At 38.0% G+C, this 23861-nt stretch overlaps 1 protein-coding gene across 5 annotated transcripts in view; it reads left to right on the top strand.

The window, feature by feature from the left end:
- tjp3 (tight junction protein 3) overlaps positions 1 to 23861 on the top strand; it is a 78516-nt gene that overhangs the window by 14479 nt on the left and 40176 nt on the right. For 3 of the 5 annotated variants that reach the window (XM_057841599.1, XM_057841597.1, XM_057841596.1), the window contains exons 2-4: positions 11707 to 11763; positions 12229 to 12353; positions 23334 to 23436. In XM_057841599.1, the coding sequence (XP_057697582.1) occupies positions 11716 to 11763; positions 12229 to 12353; positions 23334 to 23436 (276 nt within the window). In that variant the 5' untranslated portion in view covers positions 11707 to 11715. Of the gene's footprint in view, positions 1 to 5129; positions 5297 to 11473; positions 11624 to 11706; positions 11764 to 12228; positions 12354 to 23333; positions 23437 to 23861 lie in introns of those variants that run through there. The other 2 variants (XM_057841598.1, XM_057841601.1) reach the window with 2 other exon arrangements.

Genomic DNA, 23861 nt, shown 5'->3' with positions numbered 1-23861 from the left:
ACCACACAAATTGATGGAGTGGACAGTATCTCGCCCCCCGGCCACCAGTTTGACACCCCTCCTTTGGGTGACAATTAAAAATTCTGCCATGATTCCATACCATTCAAGGGCCGTCAGTCGATTTAATTCAATAAAATACCCATTTAACACATTCAGCTGTATTTCATTTAAAGTCATAAAAAATGCAAAGCAATTTTGTTCCTGAAATATTTCCAACTTTTGAATGATAACTTCTGAACAAAATACCAGATCATAAAGTTGCTATTGATCGATGAAGACTAGTGTTATTTCAAAATATAAAAATAAGTAGTCTTCCAAAAAATATACTCAAGTACAAGTAAAAAGTATTTCGAGAAAAGAATACTCAAGTAATTAGTAATATTGTGAGTAACTGCTTACAATGTTTGATTTTTTTTTTTTTTTTTTAATTAAAAAATGGCATTTATTTTCTCAGCACAAAGTTATCTACAGTGGGGCAAATAAGTATTTAGTCAACCACTAATTGTGCAAGTTCTCCCACTTGAAAATATTTGAGAGGCCTGTAATTGTCAACATGGGTAAACCTCAACCATGAGAGACAGAATGTGGAAAAAAAAACCTGAAAATCACATTGTTTGATTTTTAAAGAATTTATTTGCAAATCATGGTGGAGAATAAGTATTTGGTTAATACCAAAAGTTCATCTCAATACTTTGTTATGTACCCTTTGTTGGCAATAACGGAGGCCAAACGTTTTCTGTAACTCTTCACAAGCTTTTAACACACTGTTGCTGGTATTTTGGCCCATTCCTCCAGCAGATCTCCTCTAGAGCAGTGATGTTTTGGGGCTGTCGTTGGGGAACACGGACTTTCAACTTTCTCCACAGACTTTCTATGGGTTTGAGATCTGGAGACTGGCTAGGCCACTCCAGGACCTTGAAATGCTTCTTGCGAAGCCACTCCTTTGTTGCCCTGGCTGTATGATTAGGATCATTGTCATACTGAAAGACAGCCACGTCTCATCTTCAATGTCCTAGCTGATGGAAGGAGATTTTCACTCAAAATCTCTCGATACATGGCCCCATTCATTATTTCCTTTACACAGATCAGTCGTCCTGGTCCCTTTGCAGAAAAACAGCTCCAAAGCAGGATGTTTCCACCCCCATGTCACAGTGGGTATGGTGTTCTTCGGATGCAATTCAGTATTCTTTCTCCTCCAAACACGAGAACCTGTGTTTCTACCAAAAAGTTCTATTTTGGTTTCATCTGACCATAACACGTTCTCCCACTCCTCTTTTGGATTATCCACATGCTCTCTAGCGAACGGCAGACGGGCCTGGACGTGCACTTTCTTCAGCAGGGGGACACATCTGGCAGTGCAGGATTTAAGTCCCTGGCGGCGCATTGTGTTACTTATAGTAGCGTTTGTTACTGTGGTCCCAGCTTTCTGTCGGTCATTCACTAGGTCCCCATCTGTGGTTCTGGGATTTTTGCTCACTGTTCTTGTCATCATTTTGACGCCACAGGGTGAGATCTTGCATGGAGCCCCAGATCGAGGGAGATTATCAGTGGTCTTGTATGTCTTCCATTTTCTAATAATTGCTCCCACAGTTGATTTCTTTACACTAAGCGTTTTACCTATTGCAGATTAGTCTTCCAAGCCTGGTGCAGGTCTACAATTTTGTCTCTGGTCCTTCGACAGCTCTTTGGTCTTGGCCATAGTGGAGTTTGGAATGTGACTGACTGAGTTTGTGGACTGGTGTCTTTTATACTGATAATGAGTTAAAACAGGTGCCATTAATACAGGTAACGAGTGGAGCCTCGTTAGACCTCGTTAGAAGTTAGACCTCTTTGACAGCCAGAAATCTTGCTTGTTTGTAGGTGACCAAATACTTATTTTCCACTCTAATTTGGAAATAAATTCTTTAAAAATCAAACAATGTGATTTTCTGTTTTTTTTCCACATTCTGTCTCTAATGGTTGAGGTTTACCCATGTTAATAATTACAGGCCTCTCTAACCTTTTCAAGTAGAAGAACTTGCACAATTGGTGGTTGACTAAATACTTATTTGCCCCACTGTATATGAATTGTTATTATTATACTGTAATATAACCTATTCCATAACCACATTAAGCCAAACAAAAAAACAAAAAAAAAAACAAAAAAAAAACTCATTGTATTCTGGCGAGAGAAAAACAAATCCACAAAAAAGAAGCATCATTCGTCTAAAGAACATGAGTGCCCTCTAGTGGAGAAAATAGTTCCTAATTTGAATAGTGAATAGTTTATTCATAGTTCCTTTTATGAAATAAAAGGATCACATCTCCGGTTTTCCGTGGTCAATCGGTGCCAAATAAAACTGGGGGAGAGGTTAAATTTTTTATTTTTTGACGATGCTTTAATGCTTTTATGCTTTTTAAGACACGTGATTGAGAGGCCGGCGTGAGCATAGAACAGCAAACTTGAGTCTGACTGGTATATTGGAGTCAGGTGATTATTTTTGCAACGTCTCATTGGTGAAACTGGTAGAGCTACTGTTAAAAGTAAAATCTAATATGTAGAATTAAGAGGGAAACTAACGACTAGTGTAGCGCAAAGTAGCGGAGTATGAGTAGTGTTTCTTCTTCACAAATCTACTCAAGTAAAAGTATAAAGTATGGCTTAGTAAAACTATAATTTTCAGACCAAAAGACGCTACTTTTTTTCCCTCACTTTGAATCCTGTGGCTTATAGTCCAGTGCATCTTATTTGTTGATTTATTTGGGTTAATAGGCAACACTTTATTTGTCAGCGGTGTCATAGCACTGCCATAAGACCTTCATAATTATGATATGACACTTATCATGGGCATAAATGAATGCTTATGACTGATGTCATTAAGTGTCAGCCGGCAAATTATGTCACGAACTTCATTTATGTCCAGCTCGGATCTTTTACATCCATTCAAAAGTGAGATTATTTGCTGGATGACACAAAATGACATCTGTCACAAGCATTCATTAATGCTCATGGCAGTGTCATGTCATAATTATGACTGTCTTTTGACAGTCTTATGGCGCCACTGTCAAATAAAGTGTTACTAAATACCATAACTAGCAATTAATGAAACAACAACTGGAACAATAAGTGGAGAAATAATTAGCACAGAACATTAATTTTAATTGTTATTTACATCAGTAGTCCTTCAATGCATGCTAGGAGGCATGTTGGATGACCACAGTGTTCACAGCAGGTGGCAGCAGAGGTTGACTGTCTCCCCCAAGGGAGTAGCGATGGCCAAGTGAAGCTTCTTGAAGCAATGATTATGTTATATTCATAGTGGTTCATTTGGTCTTACAGTGGGGCAAATAAGTATTTAGTCAACCACCAATTGTGCAAGTTCTCCTACTTGAAAAGATTAGAGAGGCCTGTAATTGTCAAAATGGGTAAACCTCAACCATGAGAGACAGAACGTGGAGAGAAAAAAAACAAAATCACATTGTTTGATTTTAAAATACTTTATTTCCAATGAGAGTGGAAAATAAGTATTTGGTCACCTACAAACAAGCAAGATTTCTGGCTGTCAAAGAGGTCTAACTTCTTTTAATGAGGTCTAACGAAGCTCCGCTCGTTACCTGTATTAATGGCACCTGTTTTAACTCATTATAAAAGACACCTGTCCACAAACTCAGTCAGTCACACTCCTAACTCCACTATGGCCAAGACCAAAGAGCTGTCGAAGGACACCAGAGACAAAATTGTGGACCTGCACCAAGATGGGAAGACTGAATCTGAAATAGGTAAAACGCTTGGTGTAAAGAAATCAACCGTGGGAGCAATTATTAGGAAATGGAAGACATACAAGACCACTGAAAGATCTCACCCCGTGGCATCAAAATGATAGCAAGAACGATGAGCAAAAATCCCAGAACCACACGGGGGACCTAGTGAATGACCTACAGGGAGCTGGGACCACAGTAACAATGGCTACTATCAGTAACACAATGCGCGGCCAGGGACTCAAGTCTTGCACTGCCAGACGTGTCCCCCTGCTGAAGAAAGTACACGTCCAGGCCCGTCTGCGGTTCGCTAGAGAGCATTTGGATGATCCAGAAGAGGACTGGGAGAATGTGTTCTGGTCAGATGAAACCAAAATAGAACTTTTTGGTAGAAACACAGGTTCTCGTGTTTGGGGGAGAAAGAATACTGAATTGCATCCGAAGAACACCATACCCACTGTGAAGCATGGGGGTGGAAACATCATGCTTTGGGGCTGTTTTTATGCAAAGGGACCAGGACGACTGATCAGTGTAAAGGAAAGAATGAATGGGGCCATGTATCGAGAGATTTTGAGTTAAAATCTCCTTCCATCAGCAAGGGCATTGAAGATGAGATGTGGCTGGGTCTTTCAGCCTGACAATGATCCCAAACACACAGCCAGGGCAACAAAGGAGTGGCTTCGTAAGAAGCATTTCAAGGTCCTGGAGTGGCCTAGCCAGTCTCCAGATCTCAACCCCATGGAAAATCTGTGGAGGGAGTTGAAAGTTCGTGTTGCCCAACGACAGCCCCAAAACATCACTGCTCCAGAGGGGATCTGCATGGAGGAATGGGCCAAAATGCCAGCAACAGTGTGTGAAAGCTTGTGAAGAGTTACAGAAAACATTTGGCCTCCGTTATTGCCAACAAAGGGTACATAACAAAGTATTGAGATGAACTTTTGGTATTGACCAAATACTTATTTTTCACCAGGATTTGCAAATAAATTCTTTAAAAATCAAACAATGTGATTTTCTGTTTTTTTTTTTTTTTCCCCACGTTCTGTCTCTCATAGTTGAGGTTTACCCATGTTGACAATTACAGGCCTCTATAATATTTTCAAGTGGGAGGACTTGCACAAATAATGGTTGACTAAATACTTATTTGCCCCACTGTATTTGGGACAGCAATTTGCACAAATTCAGTAGAATGGTCCATATTGTGAACCACATCTCTTTGTTATCTTTTGTTCGGCCCTGTGGTCATTCCAGTGGTAGTTCAGTGTTTAATGGAGTGTATCAGTCACTGCATGAGTGGTCAAAGTGCGAGGGGGAAGGAACTCTTCCCAGGTGAGTCCTCCCATTCATACATCCTTCCCTCCCACCCTTCGCTAGCTAGCGCAGCTCATATCACGCTTATTTTTCCCGTCAAGTTGGAGCATCAGATTTCAAGAGCTGGGCGAGTGGCCTTTTATTGTGTTTGCGCGTGGAATATGATCATCCACTGGTGTCTTTGCATAGTTGTTGATGTCGGGTTTGGCGATCCCAGTGGGAAATGGAAGTGAGGTTCAAAGACCAAGAGGTGAGTGCAGTAAAACGGCAGCCTGATGTGACCTGTTAAAGCCACAGAAATAACACAAATAGGATTTTGTATTTAAAATGATACGTTTATTTGAGGTTGTTTCATTGAGGAATTATGGGAATTGAGTTTCATATGTCATATTATCAGTTTGCCCTTATGGAATGAGGGCATGGCACATAACTGTCATCTTTTGTACTTGGCTGCTGCTTTCATTCTTGAGCACATATTTAAGATATTTTATATCGTGTTGATGATAACTGCTGCTACTTTTTTCAAGTGAAGGAAAGCAATTTATAATGTGGATGGGTGGAAGTTTCATTACCGCAAATATTGGGACTCATAACTGATTCATTACCTTGTTTAGGTAAAGTAGTTTTTTGTATTGGGTAGGTTTGGGAGGATTTTTTTAGTTTGATTTATTTTGTGTATTCATTACTTTCTATTTGAATTACATTTTTATTTTAAGTTTTAAATTACAAATTTTATTGTATTTTTACATTTTTTTTTCTTATTTTAAATCAATGATTTAAAATCATAATCTTTTTCATTTTTATTTATAATTTGTTTTATTTAACCAGTATTTAGTTTTTTCTTTTTTCGTTTTATTTACTTTTTGTTACTGTTGTATTTTTTACTATTAAAGTTTTGAGGTTTTTATTGTGAATTTAATGTATTAATGTGTTTTTTATTTTTAATTATTTATTGTATATTATTTTCTTCCTTCCGTTTTTCATTCATTAGCAATATGTATTTTTATTTCACACAATTCTTCCCATGTTTTAAATTTATTACTAAGGCAGTTTGGGATTTTAATTATTTAATGTATCTTAATTTATCAAGGTTTGTCTTGTATTTTTAAATTCAGTGTAAGATAAATGGAAGTTAAGTTCATATTTTTCCTGCAATTTTTTTTCTATTTTTCATCCGCCAGCATTCGCCATTTTATTTTCAATTTTATTTGAATTATTTCACTCAATATGTATTCTTTTTTATTGTAATTTTTTATTTAAAATTTTTTAATGTTATCATGATTTCTCATTTCAGTAGAATCGATGTTTAACTTTTTTAAGTTAACATTTTCCCCGCAATTATTTCCTATTTTTTATCCATGAGCAAAGCCTATTTTATTTTCAATACAATTTTAATAATTTCTCTCGAAACCGTTCTCCTTCATTGTTTTTTTTTTTTTTTTTTTTTTTTTTTTAATTGTTCTGTAAGATTCATTTGCTACAAAAAACAAACAGAAAGGGCAAAGTGCTAAACAATAAATGCAGCATTTTAAGAGAATTCAAGAGTATCCAAGTTGTAAACAAGTGCCTCAGTGGTGCCTAAAAAATATGTCAATGCGGGGGGAGGGTGACTCTTTAAACAGTCAGGTCATTTTTTTATTGGTGTTTAGATTGATGATTAACTTGCTATGATACAAACGGCCTACTGTTAGTGGTCACTGAGCTCACATCCCAAAGCACATTTTTTTCTTTTCCACTACACAAATATTCACATGCATCCCACCATATAACTTGTCATTTTTAAAATTGCCAACATTGTGTCAGTATCAGCGTAGATACTGTAATTCGTCTTCGCTTCAGTGAGAGACGCTGACAGTACTCGTTCCTTCTGGAATGCGTCCTCCTCACTCTCGAACAAAAGTATTTGGAAATGTGACTGGCAGCTTTTTGGAAGTGAACGTATACAATTCATCTGCATATTTTATTGCAATTATTGTGTAATCTCGCTGCAAAATAGGCTTTCGCCTTGTCTTTTTAGTCCCTTTTGGTTCTAAACTAAGTTCAAATATTAATATACTAGTCCTTCTCCAAAAATTAGCATATTGTGATAAAATTCATTATTTTCTGTAATGTACTGATAAACATTAGACTTTCATATATTTTTGATTCATTACATACAACTGAGGTAGTCAAAGCCTTTTATTGTTTAAATATTGATGATTTGGCAAAAAAGTCTAGAAAAAACAAAAATCCCTATCTCAAAAAATTAGCATATTTCATCCGACCAATACAAAAAAGTGTTTTTTAATACAAAAAAACTCAACCTTCAATTAATTATATCAGCTATGCCCTTAATACTTGGTCGGGAATCCTTTTGCTGAAATGACTGCTTCAATGCGTTGTGGCATGGAGGCAATCAGCCTGTGGCACTGCTGAGGTGTTATAGAGGCCTAGGATGCTTCGATAGCAGCCTTAAGCTCATCCACAGTGTTGTGTCTAGTGTCTCTCAGCTTCCTCTTCACAATATCCCACAGATTCTCTATGGGGTTCAGGTCAGGAGAGTTGGCAGGCCAATTGAGCACAGTAATGCCATGGTCAGGAAACCATTTACCAGTTGTTTTGGCACTGTGAGCAGGTGCCAGGTCGTGCTGAAAAATGAAATCTTCATCTCCATAAAGCTTTTCAGCAGATGGAAGCATGAAGTGCTCCAAAATCTCCTGATAGCTAGCTGCGTTGACCCTGCCCTTGATTAAAAACACAGTAGACCAACACCAGCAGCCGACTTGGCACCCCAGACCATCACTGACTGTGGGTACTTGACACTGGACTTCAGCCATTTTGGCATTTCCTTCTCCCCAGTCTTCCTCCAAACTCTGGCAACTTGATTTCCGAATGACATGAAAAATTTGCTTTCATCTGAAAAAAGAACTTTGGACCACTGAGCAACAGTCCAGTGCTGCTTCTCTGTAGCCCAGGTCAGGTGCTTCTGCCGCTGTTTCAGGTTCAAAAGTGGCTTGACCTGGGGAATGCGGCACCTGTAGCCCATTTCCAGCACACGCCTGTGCACGGTGGCTCTGGATGTTTCTACTCCGGACTCAGTCCACTGTTTCTGCAGGTCTGGAATCGGCCCTTCTCCACAATCTTTCTCAAAGTGCGGTCACCTTTTCTGGTTGTGCAGCGTTTCCTTCAACACTTTTTCCTTCCCACAGACTTCCCACTGAGGTGCTTTGATACAGCACTCTGGGAACAGCCTATTCGCTCAGAAATTTCTTTCTGTGTCTTAGCCTCTTGTTGTTGGTGTCAATGATGGCCTTCTGGAGAGCAGTCAGGTCGGCAGTCTCTCCCATGATTGCTGTTTTGAGTAATGAACCATGCAGTTTTTAAAAGCCTCTGGAATCTTTCGCAGTAGTTTTGAGTTAATCAGTTGATTCAGATGATTAGTGTCGTAGCTCCTTTAGTAGAGGTGCATGATAATTATCGGTTCGATAATTATCGGTCCAATAATAGGAATTATGACGTCATCCCAATTAGGGGTGTGACAAAATATTGAAATGGTGATATATCTTGATACTTTGTATCCCAAAAGGTTATCAATATGCTCCTGCTAAGAATCGAGGTATCGTTTTAAAAATGTGTCAATGTCTAATAAAAAACAAAAATGAACCAAGAAGTTGCTACCAAAATCTTCCACCATAATGGTGTCTCAGTTAACTCTTAACACTGCATTGACGGTGCTCGATGCCCAATCCATTTAGACTGGGAACGTTCGTTCATTCGAAACCAGAGCATTCAGTCACTCTGTCCGATTTTCAGGGCATTTATGGATCACTTGCTGTTCATTTTAGGGCATTTACAGTTCATTTACTGTTGAGTTTGAGTCGCTGCCTATTCGTTTGGGTGACTTTCTGGTCACTTCCTGTTCTGTAACTCAAAATAAACAGGAAGAGACCCATAAAATACCCCAAAATCAACAGGAAGTAACTGAATATCAACAGGTAAATGACCTTAAATGGCCCAAAATTACCGCATCGGCTGCCACTAACGGCCATAGACATTCAATCCGTTTGAAGTGGGAGGGATGGCAGCGAATGAACGAAAAGTAGAAATGCTGCGCGGGGGCCACCCCAGGGCCCAGGCACTGCCCCATCCAATCAGGGGAGAGAGCGAGGCCCTCCCTTCCTCCTTTATGTTCAGCAAAGGGGCCACCGCCATATCCCCCGGGACACAGGGCGGTCCCCCGGACCATCCACGCCCCCATTAACCACCGCCCACCCGTCTGGACCCCCAGCTGCCACCACAACTGCCCACGAGCTTGAGCTTTGCATGGCACATTATGAATGCAGCATTGAGCTGCTCTATCAGTTCTCCTGAGAAGCTTGGATGTGATGTTAAACCATCTGTGATTTCAAATCTACAGTCCCTGACAAAAGTCTTGTCACTTATCCATTTTGTAGAAACAAGTGTTAATAACCTGACTTTTAATTATTCAATTGGTTTCAGAAATGGCTCATATGAAAGCTAAGACCCTCCCAAATGATGTTGAATGTACAAAAATATATTTCTTTCACTGAAAAAAGATTTATAATTGAATGAAGACATAAAGGTCAAATTTTGGCAAGACAAAAGTTTTGTCGCCTACAGAAAGTAGTGTGAAAATTAAACAAAAATGTATTTCAAATACAAAAATATGTTTCATAACATAAGCGAATTAAGTAGTGGTGCTGTGAGATCCAAATTTAATATTTTGTATGACTTCCATGAGCTTCGGCAAGGATTCATACAAATTATTGATGAAGTCATGAGGAACATCAAAGAAAGCAGTCTTGCATGCCTCCCAGAGTTCATCAACATTCTTGGGTTTCGTCTTCCATGCTTCCTCTTTCATCCTACCCCAGACATGCTCAATGATGTTCATGTCTGGTGACAGGACTGGCCAGTCCTGGAGGATCTTGATCTTTTTTGCCTTGAGGAACTTTGAGGTAGAGATTGAGGTATGCGATGGAGCACCATCATGCTGCAGAATTTGTCCTTTTTTATGGTTAGGAATGTAAGAGGCAGCTAAGATTTGTTGATATTTCAGACGATTTATGTTGCCTTCCACCCTGCAGATCTCTCGGCACCCCCATACTGGATGTAACCCCAGACCATAATTTTGCCACCACCAAACTTCACTGTTTTCTGAGTGAATCTCGGATCCATATGGGCTCCAGTAGGTCTCCTGCAATATTTGCGGCGACTGTGGTGTAATTCAATGGAAGATTCATCTGAAAAATCCACCTTTTGCCACTTTTCCAGCGTCCATCCTTTTGACAGGCTGTGGGCCTTGGCAAAAGCCACACGGTTGTTTATTGTCTGCACCCTGAGAGATAAATAGTCTGAAATATCAACAAATCTTAGCTGCCTCTTACATTCCTAACCATAAAAAGGGACAAATTCTGCAACAGGATGGTGCTCCATCGCGTTCTTCAAAGTTCCTCAAGGCAAAGAAGATAAAGATCCTCCAGGACTGGCCAGCCCAGTCACTTGACATGAACATCATTGAGCATGTCTGGGGTAGGATGAAAGAAGAAGCATGGAAGACGAAACCCAAGAATGTTGATGAACATCATTGAGCATGTCTGGGGTAGGGTGAAAGAGGAAGCATGCAAGATGAAACCCAAGAATGTTGATGAACTCTGGGAGGCATGAAAGACTGCTTTCTTTGATGTTCCTGATGACTTCATCAGTAAATTGTATGAATCCTTGCCGAAGCCCATGGAAGTCATACAAAATATTAAATTTGGATCTCACAGCACCACTACTTAATTCGCTTATGTTAATATTTGAAGTACATTTTTTGTTCAATTTTCACACTACTTTCTATAAGCGACTAAACTTTTGTCTTGCCAAAATTTGACTTTTATGTCTTCAATAAATCCTTTTTTAGTGAAACAAATAGATTTTTGTACATTCAGCATCATTTTGGAGGGTCTTAGCTTTCATATGAGCAATTCTAAAACCAATTTAATAATTAAAAGTCAGGTTATTAGCAATTGTTTCCACAAAATGGATAAGCGACAAGACTTTTGTCAGGGACTGTACTCATTTCCAGAGCAGATGACTTACAAACGCAGTTGCTCTCGAGTCACAAAACGCATAGGTGACAAATTTCAACCAGTTTGACCAATTTATGCATGAAACTGGGAAAAAAAATTGAATTCCACGATAGGTCACCATAGAAAAATGTTGGGCGGGGCTCACATTTTACAACTAAAATGTAGTAAAACTCTTAAATTATAATAAAGTTATAATTTTGGGTTACGGCTATGAAAGCATTTAATTTTTCCCCGCTGTCTAGTAAAACAAAATTTGGGGATGTTCACTCCATGATAACAATACATTAAAGATAATTTTAAACAATTTTAAATTTTAAAGATATAGGTACAAGAATAGTTTTTGTGTTTATCTACTCACTAATGAGCCTCAGGTGTTTTCACACACACGCACACACACACACACCCCGCCACTACCATACCGGTCCATCCAGATAGACACAACTGAACGTGTGCCATGTTCAGGCTGCGTCGTACACATTCTTCCGGCTTTTCTTGAGCGCCACGTAAGGGATTATACTTGCAAAATGGCAAACTTTGAAATGTCTTTTTTTTTTTCTTACTATTGTTGTATGTTTTATGATTCCAGAAAACCGGTATGGAGGAGCTCACAATATGGGAGCAGCACACAATAACGCTGAACAAAGTAAGTTCCTGTTTGTTACTCCATGGAACGATGTTGTCGAAGGAAACGTGGCAAGAGGGCGGTGTTGGTGGAGAATCGCAAGCTAAGATGTGATAACCATATTATTGTCGTATGTTGCTTTCAATTTCTAATTCTAATGATTGAATTATTTATTGGCCTGGCTTGTTCTTTTTTAAAGTTTGGACAAATAGTGTGCTAAACTGGACTTTGCAACAGGCATGATAGTGATAATTGACGATTATATAGATATCCCATATCATTATATTTTATGCACAATTACCATCTCTCAGTTTGTCTGCACAACATTCAGCTTGTATTTCAAGCGACACACCCTACCGCAGCAGTCCATTAGTCGCCGGCGCATACCGGCTGGGTTGGAATGCGCCCCCTCTGTCACCTACGTTTACCTGGTTACATGCCTGTCTCCTGTCCGCCCTCCTTCATTCCAATGTCTATGAATGGCAGGATCCCAAATTGGGTTTTGGCTTTGCCTTATCTGGAGGCAGGGACAAGCCGCATCTGGACAACGGAGATACCGCGGTGATCGTATCGGACGTGCTGCCTAATGGACCCGCTATGGGACGCTTGTTGTAAGTGGACCATCTGATTACTTGAATAACTCTTTGGCTGCCTTTGACGCTGATAGATGTCCATTCTTTTTTAACTCGGGAGGCATGGCAGTGACTGTTCACTGAAATATTTTATTCCTACAAAACCAAGGGACAGTCTGCGAGCTTAACTCATTGGTTGTTATTGACAGGGATAAAGGAACAAGATCAGCTCCAAAAATGACTTTTTAACCGATATCCCGATATTGTCCGACTCAAAAAATCCGAAACTGATACCAATATATGCGGTCGTGGACCTACAGTAGTGTAAAAAAGTATCTGAACCTTTTAGAATTTCTCACATTTCTGCTTAAAATCACCATCAAATGTGATCTGGTCTTTGTCAAAATCACACAGATGAAAAAACAGTGTTCTTTAACTAAAACCACCCAAACATGTAATATGTTTGCATATTTTAATGGGGATAGTATGCAAACAATGACAGAAGGGGGGGAAATAAATAAGTGACTCAGCACATTTAATAATTTGTGGCCCCCCTTTGGCAGCATTAACTTCAACCAGACACTTCCTGAACTTGCAGATAAGTCTGGCACATCAATCAGGACTAATCTTGGCCCATTCTTCTCTACAAATTTGCTGTAATTCAGTCAGATTCCTGGGATGTCTGGCATGAATCGCTGTCTTTGGGTCATGCCACAGCATCTCAAAGGGGTTTAAGTCTGGACTTAGACTTGGCCACTCCAGAACGTGCATTTTGTTGTTCTGAAACCATTCCGAAGTTGATTTACTTCTGTTTTAGATCATTGTCTTGTTGCAGCATCCATCCTCTTTCTAGCTGCTAAACATCCTGATAAACTTTTGAATCAATTCTTCCATTAATGATTGCAAGTTGTCCAGGCCCTGAGGTAGCAAAACAGTCCCAAATCATGATGCTCCCTCCACCATGCTTCAAGGTGGGGATGAGGTGTTGATGTTGGTGAGCTGTTCCATGTTTCCTCCACACGACATTGTGTGTTACTCCCAAAAAATTAATCTTTGGTTCCATCAGTCCACAAAATATTTTGCCAAATATTTTTTAAAAATTGAAATATTTGCGAACATTAAATGAGCAGCAAGTTTTTTTTTTTGTTTTTTTTTGTTTTTTTAGATAGCAGTTGCTTCCTCCATGGAGTCCTCCCATGAAAACCATTCTTGGCCATAGTTTTACATATAGTTGATGTGTGCACAGAGATATTGGACTGTGCCAATGATTTCTTTAATTCTTTAGCAGACACTCTAGGGTTCTTTTTTGCCTCTGAGTATTCTGCGCTGAATTCTTGGCGTCATCTTTGGTGGACGGCCACTCCTTGGGAGAGAAGCAACAGTACCAAAAGCTCTCCATTTGTAGACAAATTCTCTGACTGTTGATTTATGAACATCCAGACTTTTAGAGATGGTTTCGTATCCTTTCCCAGCCTTATACAAAACAACAATCCTTGATCGCAGATCTTTAGACAGCTCTTTTGACCGAGCCATGATGCACATCAGACAATGCTTCTCATCAAGACATTTCATACCAGGTGTGTGTTTTATAGTGGGCAGGGCAGCTTTAAACCACTCATCACTGATTGGGCACACACCTGATTTAAAATGTTTGTTAAGAATTGGTTTCAATTGCTCTTTAAGTCTCCTTAGGCAGAAGGTTCACTTATTTTTTCCCCATTCTGTCATTGTTTGCATTAGGGGTGCACGATATCCATTTTTTGAAACCGATACCGGTATCGATAACTTTCTGCTTCTCAAAGCCGATACCGATATCGATAACCGATAATAAATATATATAATTTTTCAAATGTATATTCACCCGAGTTTTTGAACACGTGGAGGTTTAAAAAAAAAAAATGGTGGATTCAACATAGATTTGTCTTTGATCTCACCAGAATTTTCATAATGACATGAACATTATTATAATGAACAAAACAAAGACAAGAAGAGTCTTGACTTCAAATAAAGTGCCCATATTTATTTTTTCAAATAAATATTATTTGAGTCAATCACAATCAATTAGTCAATATAATTGAAGATGTGTTTCCTGAACAATGAGCACTGAACTAAAACATAAACCCAACAGGTAATGTGCTTTGTCATCAGATAAAAATATTTGGTGCTACAGGAGACTGTTGTGGTCTTGGTCCATGAAACCACTTTCTTAACCTGGGAGACAGGTTAGAACAGCAAGCCTATCAATAACCAAAAGGCCTCTCAATAACTTACTTATAACTAACACTGTAAACATTATATAGTAAGGTTTATCACTTATTACTCATAACAAAAATATGGTAGAACAAAAAGGATTAATGGCTTGCCTTATAATAATCAATATAAACGGCAGTGAGTGAACACATATTCAATAAAGTATGAGGTTTATTCTCTGCATAGTATAAAATCCTACCAAGCATGCTGACAGGACAAACATTACAGGACAACTATTATATGTATAGCATAGCACACTAGCTTGAGCTACTAGCCTTAAGCATTGGCTGGCTTCTATAACACAACAACTTATGAAGTTCTGTACATATGATCCTTCACCACCGAAGTAAACATATATTGCACATCCATATGTTATAGTAAACATAAATACTTAGACATATATTTCCGAGGCGGAAACGTAAGTAACAGAAAGCATTCACGATTGTCAATACTAACGCTAGACACAGCACTGTGTAAAGTGAATGAGTTTGTGGGACAAATTATAGATGCAGCGAATTATTCTCACCGGCAGGTGGCAGCAATGCCCCGCAAATGGTCAACTGATTTCCCAGCCAGCGAGCACACTTCATACTCTATTATCGGTCCTATTAATTATGTTATTGGATTTATTGGGATGACGTCATAATTCCTATTATCGGACCGATAGTTATCGGACCAATAATTATCGTGCACCAGTAGTTTGCATGGTATCCTTATTGAGATATGAAAATATGTTTGGGTGGTTTTAATTAACGCAGACACTGTTTTTTCATCTGTGTGATTTTGACAAAGATCAGATCACATTTGATGGTAATTTTATGCAGAAATGTGAGAAATTCCAAAAGGTTCAGTTACTTTTTTATACTACTTTAGCATATTATGGCTTATTGTATTCTGAAGACTGTACACAAGAAGCCCACAAACAGTTTGCTGAAGACATGTCAACAAAGCACATGGATTACTGTAACCATGTCCTATGGTCCGATGAGACGGGCGGGCTTTCTTGTATACCGTCTTCAGAAGAGGCTTCCTCCTGGGGTGACAGCCATGCACACCAATTTGGTGGAGAGTGCGGCGTATGGTCTGAGCACTAACAGGCTGACCCCCCACCTCTTCAATCTCTGCAGCAATGCTGATAGCACTCCTGTAACGAGTCACATGACATTTTGGAGGGAAAATGACAAGCAGTATTAAATTTGGACATTTCGGGCTGTAGGTAGTTTCTAAGGGGTGTACTCACTTTTGTTGCCAGGGGTTTTGATTTGAATGGCTATATTATGAGTTATTGAGTTGAGGGGAAAATAAATTAACTCTATTATATAAGCAGCACACGGACTACTTTTAATTGTGTCAAAGTGTCATTTTGTAAGTTTTGTCCCATGAAAAGATCTACTTAAATATCTGCAGAAATGCGAGGGATGTACTCACTTTTGTGATACACTGTAACTGCAGTGCTAAACCGTGACCAGCCCTTGTAAAAAGGCTTCTACATTCACTTGGAAGGCAGCATGTATATCGACCCACAACCGATGTCGATATTATCCAATATCATTTTAAGATGCTTTTATCGGAGGATATTATTGGCTACCCGATAATATCGGACAACTTTAGGTTTTACTTTAACCACACAATAACTTTTGGAGCGTTACTACTAAAGATGATCGATCGGGTCCGATCACGTCATTTTCAAAGTATCGGAATCGGCAAAAAAATACCGGACATGCCTTTTTTAAATATATATATATATATATATATATATATTTTTTTTTTTTAATTTAAATCGTTTTCTAATTGTATTTAACACGGTAACGGTAATGAATTTTTATTAAATTAATCACGTTAAAATATCTAACGCACTTAACGCATGCACTGCACGACCCACTCACGCATTGTCGCGTTCAATCTATAATGGCGCTGTTTTACCTATATTTATATAGAGAGCTAAAACGCAGCGTAAAATGAGTAGAGTGAATTTTGGCAGCCTTTGGAGCTTTTTTTTTTTAATGGCTAAAGCCTTACAATCTCTCTCTCTCAATAATTAGAAATATCGTGGGAAGCAATGTGGGGAAGTAAGGTAGTTGTTGAACTTTTTCTTAACACCCTATGTTATTTCCCAACGCAGAGAAGATATATCAATTGGTGCCACTACGCACAGTCATGGTTGCACTTCCCATCATGCATTTGGGCAGAACAGTTAAATGGCTACAGTATCATTTACTGAAAGCTCAACAAATACACTAGATGGCAATATTTAGTCACAATATACAAAGTCACATTTATCCTTTAAGAATTACTAGTCTTTCTATCCATGGATCCCTCTCACAGAAAGAATGTTAATCATGTAAATGCCATCTTGAGGATTTATTGTCATAGTAAACAAATACAGTACTTATGTACTGTATGTTGAATGTATATATTCGTCCGAGTTTTATTCATTTTTTTTCTTAATGCATTGCCAAAATGTATATGAAAAATTATCGGGAATGGTTGGAATTGAATTGGGAGCAAAAAAAAAAAAGCAATCAGATCGGGAAGTATCGGGATCGGCAGATACTCAAACTAAAACGATCGGGATCGGATCGGGAGCAAAACAACATGATCGGAACAACCCTAGTTACTACGTACAACACTGAAATTAGGGGTCATGCTGGCCGTCTCGGTAGAAGCGGAGCGTGCAAACAACTGAGCTAAGCACCTTTGCTGACTGCCCAGTTGACATCACTCTGTCGACTGCATCAGGAGTGAGGCCAAGACTAAGTTCTCACAACTTTACATTTCAAGTTTCAGTTACCCAGAAATTTAGGTATGCTTGATTCATGTCCACTTAAATTCTTAAGTTAGCATGACTAATACAATGCTTTTATTTTTCACAGTGCAGCAACCTTCCTATTGTTGTAACAGCTTTCATGTTATTTAATGAATGAAGTAGCTGCCATTGACGGGGATAGCGGCGTTATCGCTGCCAGTACCAAACCAGTAAAAATGGATTGGACATCCATTGCTGTCAATGACAGTGAATTAGTTAAATATAACGTAGTCTGAACAAAAAATGAAAACATACTCTTATCTTATTTTAGGTGTATTGCGATCAAATTCTGTTGACAAATCTGCCTAAATACACTACATGCACTTCTCCTTTGAGCAGATCATTCGCCCACCTCAAGTGTGGCATATCAAGATGCTGATTTGACAGCAGTATTACCACACAGCACAATGTCGCAAGTTTTGAGGGATTGTGTAACTATGCTGACTGTAGGAATGTCCACCTGAACTATGCCTGTGAATTGAACATTCATTTCTCTACTACATAAGCCATCCCTCAATAAAGTAAAACTGCATATTTTTGAGTGGCCATTTATTGTGGGCATTGTCATGCTGTATAATTTAGATGGACGTTGCTCGGCAACAGAGAAGTAGTCGGACAAAGAAGTATTTGTCGGTATTGTATGAGGGAAATTATAATTTGGTCCAACTAATGGAAATTGTAATAAATATTACTGTAAATAAAAAAGAAAACTGCTAATATAAAACATGATACACCAACACATACAAACGTACCAGGCATATCTTTTCTCTGCTTTGTGTAAACTGCGAGCGTTAGTCAAGGTTAACACACCTTAGAACACCTTCTCTGCCTCTCGTCTTGCTCTAATTATACTGAGTCATTTCCAGTAAACCTGAAGGCATGCAACTCTAAATTTGGACTTGCCTGCATATTTTGAAAACCTGTAAAAATGTGACACCTAAAAATTCGCATCTGAGCAAAAACTGACCGTTTTATTTTCTCTCTTCCTTAGTCGCCCACATGGTTTTACGTTGCCGGCAAACGTGAATCATGTGAATCGACTTCATGTTTCTTGCTAAAATACCCCAATGTCCAGATTTTGTTGGGGGAAAAAAACTGAGTTGAGATATTGCAAGCTTTTTATTTAGATCAGACATGTCCAAAGTCCGGCCCGGGGGCCAAATGCGGCCCGTGGTCAATAATTGTCATAAAATCAATAACATCTGGCCCACACACAGACTTAATAAATTGGTCAGCAGTACTGCAACCAGCATATGAAGTAGCTTACACACGAAATGCTGCTCCTCATTTACCCATTAAAAGGCAGCAGCACTTTAACCCTTTATTACCAAATGTATCACATTTGATATACCTAAAAGTTCATGATTTTCAGACTAGTTTAGAATTTTGACATTTCTTTTTGGTAAAAAAAAAAATGATGGATGCAAGTCAACACATGCATCTGCAGGTTCCATAAGAAAAAAATTATTTAGCATGGTTTATAGCTATTAGAGCGCTTATTACACATATTCATTTTGACTTTTCTTTTCACAAATTTGAAAAAAAGGTTTCATTAGGACCTTATTTTTCAAATTTTGGGATTCTCTGATATATGCTTCATGTTGCAGGTATTTAAGGGCTAAGCAACATTACTCCGTGTGACCCTCTACTTCCAATTTTCTGAAATGGCGACAATACACAAAAAAAAGTTGACTGTGACGGCCGACACTTCAAGAATAGGTGGAAATTGGACTATTTCTTCACTAAAATACGCAACAACTGTGTCTTGCCTCATTTGCAAAGAGACAGTCGCTGTTTTTAAAGATTTCAATGTGAGGCGATATTACCAAACAAGACACGCTGACATGTACGACAAGATTACAGGGAAGATACGCAGCGAGAAATTGAAGCAACTTGAAGCTAGATTAATTTCACAGCAGTAGTATTTCGCAAGAGCCCGAGAGTCGAAAGAGAACGCCGCAAAGGCTAGTTGCGAGATTGTGCAAATTATTCATTAAAAAAATAATAAAGCAAATGTGACAGACTGAATGGCTTGCTAAATTTTGCTTAAATATATTGTTCTACGTAAAGGACGTCAGCCAAGGTCGGCCCCCCACATTTTTACCACGTCAAATCTGGCCCCCTTTGCAAAAAGTTTGGACACCCCTGATTTAGATACACAGTATACACTGTATATTACTATATTAATATAATTGATGGCAAATAGATTCTAAAATGAAGTGACAATTTTTGAGGGACAATTGTTTTAAGATATATTTTCTTAGTAGAAAATATTATTTATTTATGAATTAAAATGGGTTTTTTTTCTATTTTTCAAATGAAATAAAAAAGGAGGATTTTTTTTTCTCTATTTAAAAAAAAAGATTTATTTTCAAAAAATATTTAAAATTAAATTTGTATTTATAATTTTTTTCTCATAAATTAAAATAAAAAACGTAAATATTCTTTTGGGGGGATTGGGTTTACAACCATCACGCCCCCCCAAGGGAAACCATAACTCCAATGTGGCACATGACAAAAAACAGTTTACGCCCCTTATAAAAAAATATAAGAATAAAATAAAGCAAAGTACCATAGTATAAAACAAATGACAATAAATATGCTTTTTTTAAGAGGTGTCTATTTAGTAATGAATAGGGCTGCAGCTATCGAATATTTTAGTAATCGATTACTCTACTGAAAATTCCACCGATTACTGAAGTAATCAGATTTTTTTAGGTAAAGAGCAATGATAAATTTACATTAGAAAACAAGACATTTCACCTAATATTGAACCCAAGGGCGTAGGTTTGGTCTTATTATTGGTAGGGATGATATAACAGCATAACCTGCATGTACACTTTTTGCTGGGGACAGGACATTAATAAGACCAAACATATTTGGTGAATGGGGGTCAGGGCTACATTTCTCACCAATAAGAACCTAATTAATTGATAGGTAAAATGATTGATGCAAAATAAATCTGTATTGACATATACTAACTTTCCCACTGCAAATTCATAACATCTTAAATCTGATAATTATTGTTAAATCTAGTCAAATAATTTTCTCCCATCTTTTTTTTTTTGAGTGTTAAAGGCTAGTTAACAGATTAATGCGTCAGATTCTTCACTTTAAGTAAATATTACTATTTGTTCATATTGAGCCTATACATCTAAAAGTTGGTAATTTTTCAGCGAAATCAAGAAAAAAAAATTCTTTCCAATAATGTTTTGAAAAATATTCTTGAATTAAGAACATTTCTGACAAACAAGTTTTTAAGATTACATATAGAAACTTTTTGCTTGAAATACGTCTTAAGCTTATTTTCAGCTAGCTGTTTTTATTTCAAGAAATCTCTGAGTGAAATCGACTAGAAGCACTGTAGCAGTAGTAAAATTAGTGGAGTGTTCCCCACCTTCACAACATTGACGTCTTTTTACATTACTTACAGTGGCTGCTGCTGGCAGGAAAAAAACTTCTAATATCCCTCGTCTTTGAAGGGGGCGGGAGAGGCGGCATGTTGTATTTCTGTCGGGCTGTGAATGTGTGTGTGGGGGGGTCAATTCATCAGCCAATCAAACGTGCGTTTTAGGGGAAAAAATGGACTGCCACATTCAGCAAGTGAAAAGGGGTCAGTATAAGCCTGAACATAATGAAAGTATTGTAATTCACTTAATAATGGTAGCATCAATTCTATCCGTACAACATATAGGAAGACAATCTAAACGACCTATATAACTGAAATCATTGTATAATGCAAATAAGGTTGCTTAAAAGTTGGTGGGGATAATTTGAGCATCCTGAAAAGTTGGTGGGGTTATGTCCCTACCGTCCCTATGCAAACCTACGCCCTTGATTGAACCCTTTTTAGACAATCAATGTCTTTATTTTAGATTATTTTGTGCGTTGTTGAAAACAGCCAACAATTGCATTCCAGATGTGACAACAACAACAAAAACAACAAATTCATTGCTTTCACTCATAAAAAACCTAAGATCTTATTAAAAAAAAATAATAATAATAATAATTCTCATTTCTTACTTAAAAATATCATTGAAAACACACATCACTTAAAAGTTAGGTGTTTTTCCCATGTGTTTCAATTGAATTTTCATTTGTGTCAAGCTATTTTTAAGTTGTAGTTAAGTTTTAAGTTAGTCTAAATTGTAAGCCCTGGTAGGATTGTGAGGTTTCGCAGTTTTCGTAGTAAATGTATAATACCTGCTGCATTGGAGTACATTAGGCACCAGTGCTACTTGGTGTTTTATCCATCAGTGACTACTAAGCTAAAAAAATTTATTTTATACCCTCATCACTCTACAGCGCTGTATTTTGACAGATTATATAAAGCCTGTATGAAAGACACGTTAGCCACGCATCGACAGTAGTCATAAATAATAGAAACCTAGCCCTTCGCAGGGCGAATGTTACGTTTGCAAGGTACAGTAACTAGGGTTGTTCCGATCATGTTTTTTTGCTCCCGATCCGATCGCGATCGTTTTAGATTGAGTATCGGCCGATCCCGATATTTCCCAATCCGATTGCTTTTTTTTTTTTTTTTTGCTCCCGATTCAATTCCAATCATTCCCGACAATTTTTCCCGATCATATACATTTTGGCAATGCATTAAGAAAAAAATGAATAAAACTCGGGACGAATATATACATTCAACATACAGTACATAAGTACTGTATTTGTTTATTATGACAATAAATCCTCAAGATGGCATTCACATTATTAACATTCTTTCTGTGAGAGGGATCCACGGATAGAAAGACTTGTAATTCTTAAAGGATAAATGTAACTTTGTATATTGTGACTAAATATTGCCATCTAGTGTATTTGTTGAGCTTTCAGTAAATGATACTGTAGCCATTTAACTGTTCTGCCCAAATGCATGATGGGAAGTGCAACCATGACTGTGCGTAGTGGCACCAATTGATATCTTCTCTGCGTTGGGAAATAACATAGGGTGTTAAAAAAAAGATCAACTACTACCTTTCATCCCCGCATTGCTTCCCACGATATTTCTAATAATTGAGAGAGGGATTGTAAGGCTTTAGCCAATTAAAAAAGGCTCTAAAGGCTGGCAAGATTCACTCTACTCATTTTACGCTGCGTTTTAGCTCTATATATAGGTAAAACGGTGCCATATTAGATTGAACGCGACAATGTGTTAGTGGGTTGTGCAGCGCATGCGTTAATTGCGTTAAATATTTTAACGTGATTAATTTTTAAAAAATTAATTACCGCGGTTAATGCAAGTAAACACATTTTGTCTGTAACGTTAAATACAATTAGAAAACGATTTACTTAAAAAATTTATATATATTAAAATAAAAAAAGGCATGTCCGATTTTTTTTTTTGCCGATTCCGATACTTTGAAAATGACGTGATCGGACCCGATCGATCGGGACATCTTTAACAGTAACCCTAATCTTATTTATTAGCACAACATTAACTTAATTTGACCTTGTCCCGAGTATCACTCCTCCGCTCTCGGAGTAAACTGGGTGCCTTCGGTGGAGCTGCAGCATTGAAAATGTGCTATAGTGTTATGCAAGAGCTGTCTTACAGTGAATACATGGAACAGTGTTCGCCTTGGTATCCATCTTGAAATGCTCCCACACTTTTGACATTTTCTGCTTTTTCTTGATGCCTTTCTCTTTGCTTTTGTTGGCTTCTTCATCGCTACCTCTATATTCATGCATCATTGAAATCAAACATATCCGCCGCCTCTCTATTCTTCCTGTACGCTTGTGACGTCAGCGCATTAAAAGTAGTCCGGGCAAAACAGTCATGCATAGAGCTGGCAAAATTAAACGATTCCTCAAGGCAGAGAAAATTCCTCGATCAATTTTTAAAATCGAGTTACTCGAATTACTCGCGTAATGGTTTCAGCTCTCGTAATGAATCCGAATTTGAAATAGAGCTGCCTTCGTCATCTCCCTGTGTTTTCATTTGATTTTTCACTTTGCAGTAACAAAGACCAGATCGTCATGGTCAACGGGGTCTCCATGGATAACGTCCATTCCAACTTCACCATTCAGACCCTCAAGTCATGCGGCAGGACGGCTAACATTGTGAGTATTTTAAAATTTGACTCGTGTGTCCTCTTAGCATCTGTTTGCGTTATCATTAGGGGTGTGCCATCTTAGGCACCCCATGATTCGATTCGATTACGATTCAGGGTGCTACAATTCGATTATTAAACGATGATCACGGTATTGACGATGATCGCGGTTATCGTGATTATCGACGCATCGTGCATTACTAATTAATACAGTAGCAAAACAAATTTATGTCCACTATTTATTTAAAATATCCTAATGATTCAACAGGAACGATGGAAACATACTCATACAACAAAAAGCTGCCCCTTAAGCTGCTTTTTTATTTTATTTGTTTTGTTTTTTTTTTACAAGAAAGTGCAAAAACATTAACCATTTTAAAGGGAGTTCTTATTCCTCTCAACAATACAATAAAATATACACAGGTGGAATAAATT

This window comes from Corythoichthys intestinalis, chromosome 7 (assembly GCF_030265065.1).
Source record: "Corythoichthys intestinalis isolate RoL2023-P3 chromosome 7, ASM3026506v1, whole genome shotgun sequence".
Taxonomy (NCBI): domain Eukaryota; kingdom Metazoa; phylum Chordata; class Actinopteri; order Syngnathiformes; family Syngnathidae; genus Corythoichthys; species Corythoichthys intestinalis.
The sequence above is the reverse complement of the archived record's forward strand: the minus strand, read 5'-3'. Positions and strand labels throughout refer to the sequence as shown.